Here is an 11,904-nt window from a genome sequence, read left to right as displayed (position 1 = left end):
TGGTTATCATATGATATCATCGTAAAATAAATATCTCCTTAAATTTGTAGTCGTTTTTTAATTGCCTGTCTTGATTCTGCGAGAACTGGCTCAAGGCGGAGTCAACAGTATCGTTCGTCACCATTCGGCCATTTTAGGACAGGACAGAGGACGACGCTGGTGCTCTGCGCTGTGCTGTGTTGCTGGAGCGGCTGAGGTGGACGATTTACTCGTTTAAGTACTACTAACTCGCCCAATTCTTGACGGATTTACAAACGGGTTGGTTTATTACAAATGCGTAGCTATGATTCAGCTGGTTGGTTAAATAGCAGATTAGTTTGTTATTTCTGCCTGGCTACTAAAGGCTGAGCTCAGGTTTTCGAATATCATGAAGTTTTCCTGAGATATATAAGGTTTTTTGACATTCTAATATTTGTTGAAATTGTCATTTTATGTGGTTGTGTTTAATTGTTTGTTAAGAGGCTTTGAGTTATTACAAAGGTGAGAAGAATTACTCTTTTGTTGAAGTTGTACATAATAAAATTTAAAAAATAGTTTCAGGAAAGTATATGTACATTTAGATTCCGTATACTGGCTCTGTGTTTACAGAAATACAACTTCACGTGGAATGCCTGATTTTTGTGCTGCCCACGCCTGCTCCAATGAACGCAACCTCCAAACGAGATCCCGTGGGATCACCTTTCACAAGTTAGTGATGATAATTCCAATTTGGGAAATCATTATAAGGAATACAGTGCAGGAACAGGCCTATATAATCAAAGAACTATAACATAAAAAGTTTATCGAACCATCTGTGTCACTCCAAATCATTAATAATAATGCTAATATATCAATAATTTAATAATTTCACATATACGTCGCCCCTGATTATAAGTCACACCCCCGGCCAAACTATGGAAAAAAAAAAAAACTACGACTTATAGTCCGGAAAATACGGTACTTGCAGCATATACTGTACATACCATACTTAATATATACCTGTGTACCTTTTGATCCCATTTCGAAGGTTTCCAAAAAGCAAAGAGCGCAGGAGGCAGTGGGAACTCGCCGTCAGAAGGAACGGCTTCGTTGCAAACGATCGCTCGCTGCTCTGCAGCGAACACTTTCGAGATGAAGACTTTGATCGGTCGGGACAGACGGTCAGGCTCAGAGATGGTGTCTTGCCACAAATCTTCAATTTCCCCGCTCATCTTCAAAAGGTACGTGCATCATTGATGAATCAAGATTTGGAGATGCGATGTCACACTTTTTACAAGTTCAGGAAAACATTGTGTGTCGTGTACCGCAACACATTTGAATATCTGGGTGTTCACTTTAGCCGCCGGTAGCAAGAAGAAGCACAGCTACTTCCAGAAGGGCAGCAGAACCCTTGCCCGAGGCCCCTTCCCCTGCTTGCGTGAGTATTGGCCTGCATGTGCAATGTCACAGAGCAATCAAAGCATCGCGTGAGCAACTTATTAAACACTTTGCCTCGTTAGGAAGCGTTAAATTGTGTTTGGGCTTCGCGCTAAGAGGTCAACAAGACTTGTTGCCAACGCCGTGACTCCATGTTCTACATTGTTCCGTAGCGAACGACGGCCAGAGAAGGGCGAAAGAGCCAGAAGAGGACGTCCAGCGACCACTTGTACGCGTTGCCTTCCTGCCCCGTGGCTCTGAAGGCCAAATTCGACGCGGCCATGAAAGCGTTGTGGAAGCTGCAGTGCGAGAAGCGCAATGCCCTTGCCAGGCAGAGGAGGGCTCGAAAAAAGACGGACAATCGTGAAGAGCCACCCTCCCTCTGCGTTTAACTATGTGACAGGAGCTTTCATACAATCATGTTTTCATTTTCGCTCTGTACTTTATTTATTTCAATCGTTTGAATTGGAAAATTGATCATTTGACATTTTGCTTGGATGACATTTTTTCCTTAACACTGATCAGACCAGTGCTAAGGATTGTTTCTCTCTTGCCTCACATTGCTTTTGATTGTTTTTTTTTTTTACTCATGGTTCCTTTCTTTTTCTGTTCTTAAGACGAGACTTTTAGTTTGAACTCAGCCCACTTAGGTGGTCTCTCTGTGTTGCATTTGTTTTTGTTGCTGAAGTCATGACAAACTTACCAATAATAAAGCAGGTCACCGCCATTCAGTGTTGTCTCTACTCGGTTACTTTCTTGCTCCACATGCAGATATTCTTGATCCTCCCCAAGGAACGACCTCTCTCACTAAAGTTGATGAGTCACTTACAGTAGTGGTGAAATTCTTCGTTTGTGTCTGCATGACTGGTCTCTAGTCACACACACCAGAAGAAGCCAAGATGGAGCCATGATGTCGTACGAACCGTTTCAACTCTGTATGTTTAATTTAATTGTCATTACTGTTGTGTGTATATATCAAGTAAAATATAATAGAGTGCTACTTTTACAAATAAGATACCCATTCCATCAATTTGTGTTGGTTATTCAGGAGGCTGTCACGGATGGATGGTGTGTCCATCATCACGCATTTCATTGGTGAGGAGTCCCGCTGCTCTGATGACCTCTTCCACGGCAGCTTCAGGCCCCAGCAGCCTCAGTAGGCTATGGAAGGCCTCGGCGGCACTGCCTACGCCCTGAGATGGGAACAGCTCCAAAGCTGTGGAGACAAATATTGATCAATCAATCAACTTGCTACTTGTCACAAGTGTGTGAAAGGAGCATCTCACCTCTGTCTGGGATCTTTGGCAACAGGTCCACTTTTGGAGTGACCTCGCCTTCCTTGGACACATCCACGGACCAGTGCACCGAAAATGTGCAGCTGTCACGAAAGAAGAAAAAAAAAATCAACATTTCAAAGTGGTACAAAGACTGTTGTGTGTGTGTGTGTGTTTTACCCTGGAAGATTAGGATGATGAAAAGTCAGCACAGATGGATTGGAACCACCAGCAGCACATGCCACTTGCCCATACTTGGCCTACACACACACACATTTAATATTATTATTAGATATACCTGTACATTCAGGTTTTGAAAAGTGACCACAAGGGGCCAGTCCAATGTCGATCAGTTTCTGCAAAGCGCCCAAGTAACCAGCAGGGGGCGCAAAAAGCACGTTTGAAGCTAATCAAGTCCCAAGTTGAGGGAGAAAGATTGGAAGGAGGGCTGAACATTTAGAAACTTCTTCTCTACACTCGTTTTCGTTTTTTCCAAGCTGGAAAGAAAGATAAAAGCTGACTCGGCACTTTGTTTCTCCAACGACAGCATCTGGGGAGTTCATCATGCTCGACAAGAACCAGAGGAAGAAAAACAAAGGCTGTGTGTGCGTGCATGCGCCTGAGTTATGGCAGACATTTATTGCATCATAACATTACCTTTCTCGACAACAATTGAGAATTGTTCAGAATATTCTGAACTCTCAGGCCATGTATTGAAAAGTTTTGACCTGAGCTATGTATGTTCTTGCACGCAGCAAGTATTTCCTATAGAAAAGATGCATGATAGGATATTTATTATTCATAGAATGTAAGAGGAAGACACGTTTTCAAAATAATATTTTAATCCCAGAATGGGAAAAAAACAAAGCAATATTAGTTTTGTAATGATGTCATCACCTAATGTGCAGTGGTGAAAAGAGGGTTAAATTAAAATGGGAAGTTTTGTGGGGAAAAAAAAACACCCTGCCACAAGAATTGACTGCTATTTACATTTTTTTCCAAATATTTCTTCCCTTGTTCAAATTTTCTGATCCAATCAGCATTCAGCCTCCATGTGTTGACATTCCAATCTAATCTGCCTGGGGCCTTCACCATTAGCGCAGTCGTGCCAATGTGGACTAGCAAAACACAATCGTCACCTCACATGGGGATGGCTGATGGTGTAGTGGTACACTTGCCTGTCTTGTGTGCAGACACCATGAGTTAGATTCCCGTGTGTGATTAAAAAAAAATTGGCATCACACATCATTGATTTGTAGGTCAGCCTTAGTTGTTGTTTTAATGTCTTTCCGGACATCTGAGTGACATATTTGGCCTCGCCGTGAACTCTGACCTCCTCCCAGACCCAAATGACGCTCCCCTGTGACACACTCTCTCGCGCGCTCTCTCTCTCTCCCTCACTCTCTCTTGTCGCTTGCTCGCCCAATCGAATGCAGTTGCACTCCGCTCGCTCACTGCGACACACGCTGAAACTTTTCTGGACAACACACAGACACAGCGTATGTGAACGCGCGTACAACGCGAGGACAGACATCTCTCCGGACGCAGAGGAGGAACGAGGATTTGGCCTCCAAAGTGCTGGTAAGGTCTACTTCCTGCCTGCCTGTCTGTCATTAGCTCCGCCCCCTCCGTGCACTTGTATGGTTTGGTGATGCTTACTGTCTGTATCACTGATGAACAACATATTGTACAGTCGTTGTCAAGCAAAGGTTTCCGTGTTAGAAGTGTCGTCAGAGGTATTTATGTAACATTTTTCCCTTTTAGTGGAAAGATCCATATTTGGTCATTGAAGCCAGCGTTCAAAATGGACGCCAGCCAGCCCCGCTCGCAACCAGAGCTCAACCTCGCCAAGCCACTTGGAAGTTAGCGACAATAAGTTTGATAGACGTGAGCAGACCCGCAAAAAAAGTCTCAAGAAAACAAATTTTGGCAAGAGAACAACTTTGTTTTTGATATGCTGGAATAATGTCTTAAACTAAGTTCAGAGATGTCAAAGCCAAGCGTTATTTTGAGATGCGTTTCCGACGGGAAGTGTTTCTCATAAAATATGTAAAGCGTCACTTGAACAAGTAACAAATGAGAGTGGCTCTCATTGTCTGGCTTTCATTAAGACAGTTATTTTTATCCTCCATTGGAGCTCCATGAGAGCCTGCTCATCCAGGATCTTAAAGGGAAAAAAGTATTTTCCACATTTCCCTCCCTCCTTCGGTCTCTGGACAGAGGAGACATGAAGCATTAGTCTCTCCTCCCCTTCCTCTTTCGGTCTCGCTCTCCCCCTTCCTCTCTCTTTCTCTCTCGCTCCATCACAAGCAGAATAATTAACTCTTTGACATGGCAGCACAGTTGTTTGGTCAGGTGTGACTTTTCACTGTCCACACGGGGGCAGCAGAAACAATGCTCATGTTCACAATGAACCGGGCGGAGTTGAAGTGGATGCGAAATCAAACTGGCTGAATTCTTTTTCCCAAATATTCTCAACTTAGCATCATCCACCCAATGACTACAGGCTAGAAATTTCATAACGACGCAAAAAAATGTGGTCTTGAAAGGACCCTGAAAATGTTCACCTCAAACCAAAGTAGCAGAGAATGCATCATTACAAGAGAGAAGTGCTTCAATCTTTTGTATTCTCACCAAAACATCAGGTGGGCGCCCTGGTGGATCCTCTAATTAGGACAGTAGACTTGTAATTATACAAACACACACACACACACACACACACACACTAACCCTAACCGTATATGAGCAGCAGCCACGGCACTGATGTCTGTTTTGTCTCCAAGGTTCAGCAGGTAAAATTGTTTTGTTGTTTGATGGGAAGAAGAAACAGATGTTTGGAGCTTGACAATGTGTTCAGGGGTGTGTGTGTGTGTCTGTGTGTGTGTGTGTTAAGACATGAGGACAGGACTGCTACTGGCAGCTTTGTGGCTGTTTCTGGTTTTCACCATGACCGACGGACAAAACAGGCGGGAAAGACTTCGCAAGCCCAATGGAGGAATGCGACGGATGAAGAGGAAACGGGACGGGCCAGGTAAGCTGCCCTGAGCCAATCCTGGTAAAGGCACTTAACGGGAGCTTCGTCTCGAATTTTCTACCGTTGTACGAGTTGTACAACTTCTCCCGCCAACCCTTGGACAGATATGTTATCAAGTGCCTCGTTCGATGGCTTCCGGTTCAAAGGAACGCTTGGGATCTTGCTGAGAGCCAAAACAAGGTTATTGACTTTTTGCCGCTTGACTGGTGTGGTTTATGTGTTTTTCAGGTCAGGCTGGAGTCAGATGGGGGCGTGCAAAGGCCCCGATGAGCCGACACCCTCTCCGCGCGGAGCCCGTCCGGGGAAACGTGATCTTGCTGCGCTCCGACGGGGACGTGCTGCAGCGGCACTCCAGCTACGACGTTCTGCCAGGTCTGGTGACAAGCTGAGCTTTCTGAGCATCCACATTCTGATACTCCAAGCCTAGTGGTAGAGTGTCCGCCCTGAGACTGGAAGGTTGTGGGTTCAAACCCCGGCCGGGTCATACCAAAGACTATAAAAATGGGACCGTCCAATGTCACACACGAGAATAGTTCGACAAGTGGCGCTAGATGACAGGGTAGGACTCCCATTGTGCAAGTGTACGATTAGCAGCATCAATGACAGGGGGGACAACGGCCGCAAACACTCACTGGTTGCTCTGCTAGCTGACTCAGCCCCCCCCCCATCATAAACGGCCTGCGTGTGTGTGCAGGTAAGCAGGGTCAGTGCGTGTTCCAAGGCATGACCATGTTTAACCAGGCCGCGTGGTCTCCCAGTCCGTGCGTCACGTGTCTGTGCAATGGCGGGCGGGTGCTCTGCGACGAGCAAATTTGCCCGGTCTGCCGCCTCTCGCTCGCGCCCGCCGCCAGCGGGGAGTGCTGCCCGGTCTGCGTGGACTCAGTTCCCAACGCAACAGGTGAGAAGCGAGCACATGTGCGTGTCACGTGGGAGATGGTTTGTCTGTCCAGCACACTAACACACAGCCTGTCTGTCTTTCCATGTTTTGTCTGTCCCCCAACACATCTCCCTATCCGTCTTCCTTCCTCCCTCCATTTTTTCCTGTCTAAATTCTTGCCCTTCCTGCCGCCCGTCTCTTTCCCGCCCTGTGATTGGCCGTCACCGCCTTCACCTCAGACCCCGACCTCGGTCTTGAACTTTCCGGTGACTCCTCAGCGCCCCGTAACCGTGACGATTACCACGCCGTCATGACCGACCCGCAGCTCAGCCAGGAGGAAATCCAGCGCATCCTCTGGCGGGAGGAGGAGGAGCGCCTGGAGGAAGAGGAGCGATTGAGGGAGCGGCAGGAGGCGAAGGAGAGGGAGAGGAAGAGGAAGGAGAAGGAGATGAGGCAGAGGATAGCGGAGGAGAGGAGGAGGAAGGAGGAGCAGGCAGAGGAGGAGAGGAGGAAGATGGAAGAAGAAGAGAGAAGGAAAGCAGAGGAAGAGGAGAGGAGGAGGAAGATGGAAGACGAGAGGAGGAGGAAGGAGGAGAAAGATGCATGGGAGAGAGAGAAAAAGCTGAGAGAAGAAATCCTGCAAGAGAAGGACGAGGAGGTGCTGTTGAGAGGAGACGTCTTCCAAATGCTCCCCAAAGAAGACGAGGAACCCGAGGAACCGGATCTCCTCCCCGCTCCCATCCCAAGACCTCCTGCTGCCGCAGAGGATGAATTGAAGGAGGAGGAGGAGAAAAAGGAAGAAGAGAAGGAGGCGGGTGCAACGGGAGGAGGCCTTCTTCCTCCTGGCTGCGACATTTCCGATGTCACGCTGACTTGCAACGACGCTAAACTGACGTACTTCCCTCCTCTCCTCATGCCTCGGCTCAAGTCTCTCAGCCTGGAGGGTGAGTGACGCACCTTCTCCTCGCACCGCATCTTTGACGGACATTCACAGCCAATAGTGAAGAAGAAGAAAAAAAAAATCAACGTGGTCAATGATTTCATGCTAAAAGATTTTTGGCAGGCAACAACATCAGCAGCATCCCAGCGGAGGCCTTCAACGGCATTCCCAACCTGGAATGGATCAACTTGAAGAAGAACAAACTCACGTCGGCGGGGATCCATTCAAGAGCCTTTCAAGTGAGACGTGCCGGCCTACTCTCGCCCGTCTGTCCCGCACGAAGCCAAAATGTATTTCCCTCTCAATGAAACAAGAATCTGACGATGCTGCGGCGGCTGTACTTGGACGGGAACCTTCTCGACGTGGTTCCTGCCAATCTACCGGTCGGCCTGCAGGAGCTGAAAATCAACGAAAATCGAGTGCAGACGATCTACGAAAACACTTTCCAAGGTGACACCTCCCACGTCTAAGAAAATGTCATACAAGCACAATGCGTCTCTTCTGCACAACAGCAGAACGTCAACCTTCTCGTATCTTCTTGTCATCTGAATTTGTGAATTGCGTCTGAGCGCATCCTCTTGTTCGAGCGTGTTTGCAGGTCTAAGCGCTTTGATGATTCTGGAGCTTGAGGCCAACCTTCTGAGCGAGGCCAACATGGACGCCAGAGCCTTGGCGCCCCTGCTCCAGCTGTCCTACCTGCGACTGGGCCGAAACCACTTCCGAACCATCCCCCAGAGCCTCCCGGCTTCGCTCCTGGTACGGGCTCTTCTCCGCCTCATCTTTTTAACGAGGCGACTTTTTGACGGCTGATTGGAAACATTTTGTAGATTTATGTGAGCGTGAAAAAAAGTTCCAACAAACCACAGTGAGATCTGCCAAATAAACTCGACTGACGCCACTGAGTGTGGGACAAATGTAGAAAACCACCCTCACTTGTGGTCTTTTTTTTTTTCCATTCAAACCCAAGGAAATGTACACCAAATGTTGAAATGGGCTGGACAAAAGAATCCAAATGCTCCTTCTTTCACCAGGAGTTGTACCTGGAGAACAACCTGATTGAAGAAATCCCAGAGGGCGTCTTCAACGACAGCAAAAACCTCAACGTGCTTTCCCTCAGGCACAACAGGCTGGAGGAGAACAGGATCGCCCCTCTGGCCTGGATCCACCACAGGTCCGGCAACATGCTAACCATGCTAACGGTAGCTCGGCAATGTAGCCCATTGAGTACATAAAGCTCAAAGGCAAAGTCCGGATGGCTACAGTCGGACATGATTTCAGACCGGCACCCCAGAGCGGCTAAGATGCTAACAGGTGCTCCAGCCTGATGCGCTATCCAACGTGTGATCATAATAACGGCAAAATACAGCAGGAAGGAACACAACGTGCTCAGGCGGAGACATCAGGGATTCTCATCAAGTCTTCTCGTCGGCTAATATTTCGATTCTTTCCTTTCGCGACGCACGATTGACGGCTGACTTATTACTTTTGGCTGGCGGGCATGTTCGTTGGAGCACGTTGTCTCGAATGAGCCGTAATTCCGTGTGATGTATACCGAGGTAAAACGTCCTTCATCCGTTTCCCTGCTGCAGGAGTCTGGAGTCGCTGGACCTTTCTCACAACAGGCTGTACCTGGTGCCGTCCTACCTGCCCAAGTCGCTAGTCCACCTGGTGCTGGTGGGCAATCGGATTGAGAGGATACCTGGTGGGTGGACAGGCTATCAGCTAGCGCATTCCCTAACCCTGGCAGACTACAACGCTATCTTGAAATCCAGGCTAGAAAGATGTGGGACCCTGAAAGCCTAAGCGTTTGGCCTTAAACCCCAAAGTAAAAGGTTCAAGGCCTACTTTGAACCCCCACTCCTGGATTGAAACCCTAATTTGAATCCCTATCCCTTGTTCGGAAGCGTAACATTGGCAAAACTCTCATTTGAACTCCAGGCTTCGTGTTTGCCCACATGGATCCCGGACTGGAGTACTTGTACCTGTCCTACAACAAACTGGACGGCGAGGCCATCGAACCAGAGTCCTTCTTTGGGTCCTACCACTCCATGGTGGAGCTGTGTCTGGACCACAACCAGCTGCTCAACGTGCCTTCGGGCATCAACGAGATGACCAACTTGCACTTCCTCAGACTCAACAACAACAAGATCAGGTAAGGACGAGAACCCTTCCCTATCTCGAATCCTGTCTGATCCTCACCCCCCTTGTCCAGGAGCGTTCCTGAAGAGAGCATCTGCGACCCGGAGCACAGCGGCGACTCCACGTTGGTGGCCGTGAGGCTGGAGAACAACTTGATCGAGCCGCTCAAAGTTTCCCCCTCGGCCTTCTCCTGCGTGCGCGCGTCGTCCAGCATAGTTCTAAAACCCCAGAAAACCAAATGACCCCACCCCCAAAACACCTTTGCAACCATATTTCAATTAGCAACCTCAGACATACACACATGTAAACGTGGAAACCTTCAGCGAAGTGGGATTTCCGAAAATACAATGTCAGGTCAACTATTTTCCAATAAACACATCCAACATTGTGCCTTGCACTCGTTAGCATTAGCTTAGCCAATAGGGAGTTGCTGATGTGTGCCGACACCGTGAGTTTGATTGCCACATATATAATAAATAAAATAAAATACAAAGCGGACCAACTTTATCGTCACATTTTCCGGGGACAGGCCGAGCGTTCGGCCTTTCTCAATCAACACGCGGCGGCGGCCGCATGAAAAAAAAAACAATGACTGGAAAAGAAAGTGAGGGTGAACATTTGAGGTCGATTACGCGGCTGATAATTGAGCGCAGATGAAGTGTCGCTGTGCGACGATGAAATGCGCTCAGCGTCTTTGTTTACATTTCAATAAATTCAATAAATTTTTTGTTTTGAGTTAAGACTCAATTTGACAACGATATGCGTCAATTGGTTGGATTCGAAGTGACAAAACAACGCTTATGCAACAGCCAATGAGCTCAATCGAATTTAAGTTGTGATAAATATGGAGAGTGGATCAAAGTTAACTTCATGCTGCAAAAGTCATTGGAGCAGCTTTCATGTTTTTCTTCAAATAGGACAGTGATCTGAGCTCGTCAGATGAATTCTGAAGATGATTCCTCTACTTTTTGTTGAGAAAGGCGCCTTTTGGTGAACCCAATGGTTCTACTGCTGATTGATTACAAAAGAACGAGGAAGTGACTTTCTCTTGAGGTAGTTCTGGTGCTTACTGTCACAGGACAGAAGACAATTCTGGCGGAGCTTGAAAAATTGCAGCGAGTCAATAACTTTAGAAGCGACAAAATCGCTGATCTTAATGGAAAATGGTGCCATGTAGATGATTGAAATGTCAGGGAGTCCAAAATGTAAAGGAATGCTTGCATTTCCCAAGCGTCTGAGAGACAGCAGATCACACCAGGTCTGTCTCTTCATGTACAAAGCCGCTCTGACATGTGGAAACGTTTTCCTTGCTTGCAATAAAACAAGCAAAGCCAGCGCCAGGAGATAGAGGGCCGCTCAAGAATGAGAAGATCGGCGAGGAGATGTAATTTGCCAGCATCACATCGGGCTCTCATTAGATCCTGTGGGAAAATTGCATCCTTCGACCTTGGAATTTGGCATCGGCCAGTCTTCTGAGGTAACGGAGTGCCGTGAGAGGAGCCTGAAGTGGAGACACTTTATCATCGTCCTTCGGACATTATTCCCGACTTCTTCTACCTTCCGTGGCCCATTTAAAATTCAATTGACAAAATATTTGACACGTCTTCACCAACTTTTTGGTACTTGCATGCAGTTTCCAAAAAAAAAAAGCATCGTCCTGCTTAATAAAGGCACTCTTCACAGTTCCTCCAGGAGGGATCAAATGGCCAAACCTGGTGTTGCCAGTGATGATTCAGTTGTGAGTCTGAAACCAACAAGGCCAAAGGTCCCAAATGAGCCGTGTGGCGAAGTGATGCGGCTCACACCCACGCGTTGGTGTTGCTTCTCAGCTGAGCCGTAAAGGCTCCACTGCTCCTCGCACGCAAAGTCTGTCAAACAGATTACGGGTCGAGTCGACATCTTGTGTTCAGCTCAAGGAACATTCCAGATGCTCTCGCTTTTCGACAGCTCAGGTATACGAGCCACCTTGGGCGGCTCGGATGAAACCTGCTGCATCTCGGTCAAGTCCAGACGTTACACCGCCTGCGCTCCAACTCAGACCTGCTGCGAGGTGGTCTGAGCTCGAGTCTACTTTCAAACAGATTGTCAGATGGTGAGCAAAAGAACATGCCTGCCAGCATGGGGCAGTGCGGTCTGCTAATTTTCCAAATACGCTCAACCAGGCTTGCACGGACCAAAAAAAAAAAAAAATCAAGAAGCGCCTGCATGTTGTCCATGAGTGCTCCTAATTGTCTGCTGTCGAGTC

At 47.5% G+C, this 11,904-nt stretch overlaps 3 protein-coding genes across 6 annotated transcripts in view; 2 read left to right on the top strand and 1 right to left on the bottom strand.

Annotated features, from left to right (window-relative positions):
* The first annotated feature begins 65 nt into the window (after positions 1-65).
* On the top strand, positions 66-2,122 carry LOC125976710 (THAP domain-containing protein 2). Of its 3 annotated transcripts, none has more exons than XM_049732539.1 (5): positions 66-196; positions 589-687; positions 1,007-1,199; positions 1,319-1,396; positions 1,569-2,122. In XM_049732539.1, the coding sequence occupies exons 2-5, from the start codon at positions 608-610 to the stop codon at positions 1,785-1,787; spliced, it is 570 nt and encodes a 189-aa protein (XP_049588496.1). In that variant the 5' UTR covers positions 66-196; positions 589-607; the 3' UTR covers positions 1,788-2,122. The 3 variants fall into 3 exon arrangements, with proteins under 3 accessions (XP_049588496.1, XP_049588497.1, XP_049588498.1); XM_049732540.1 differs by having other exon boundaries at positions 142-258; XM_049732541.2 differs by lacking the exon at positions 66-196 and adding an exon at positions 276-480.
* A 12-nt stretch (positions 2,123-2,134) lies between these two features.
* The window catches only part of cenpp (centromere protein P), a 28,698-nt gene continuing 18,928 nt past the window's right edge, over positions 2,135-11,904 (bottom strand). Inside the window, exons 7-10 of one of the 2 annotated variants that reach the window (XM_049732537.2) lie at positions 2,850-2,929; positions 2,682-2,773; positions 2,414-2,611; positions 2,135-2,266 (exon numbers count right to left, since the gene is read on the bottom strand). In XM_049732537.2, coding sequence (XP_049588494.1) covers positions 2,451-2,611; positions 2,682-2,773; positions 2,850-2,929 — 333 coding nt within the window. In that variant the 3' untranslated portion in view covers positions 2,135-2,266; positions 2,414-2,450. Of the gene's footprint in view, positions 2,267-2,320; positions 2,612-2,681; positions 2,774-2,849; positions 2,930-11,904 lie in introns of those variants that run through there. The other variant, XM_049732536.2, reaches the window with a different exon arrangement.
* On the top strand, positions 4,062-10,161 carry ecm2 (extracellular matrix protein 2, female organ and adipocyte specific). The gene is made up of 12 exons (XM_049732529.2): positions 4,062-4,250; positions 5,563-5,700; positions 5,932-6,075; positions 6,398-6,601; positions 6,820-7,524; positions 7,644-7,759; positions 7,835-7,970; positions 8,119-8,276; positions 8,552-8,691; positions 9,110-9,222; positions 9,459-9,672; positions 9,733-10,161. The coding sequence occupies exons 1-12, from the start codon at positions 4,100-4,102 to the stop codon at positions 9,899-9,901; spliced, it is 2,388 nt and encodes a 795-aa protein (XP_049588486.1). The 5' UTR covers positions 4,062-4,099; the 3' UTR covers positions 9,902-10,161.

This window comes from Syngnathus scovelli, chromosome 11 (assembly GCF_024217435.2).
Source record: "Syngnathus scovelli strain Florida chromosome 11, RoL_Ssco_1.2, whole genome shotgun sequence".
NCBI lineage: Eukaryota > Metazoa > Chordata > Actinopteri > Syngnathiformes > Syngnathidae > Syngnathus > Syngnathus scovelli.
Note: the sequence above shows the minus strand (reverse complement) of the source record. Positions and strands in the feature narration are given on the sequence as shown.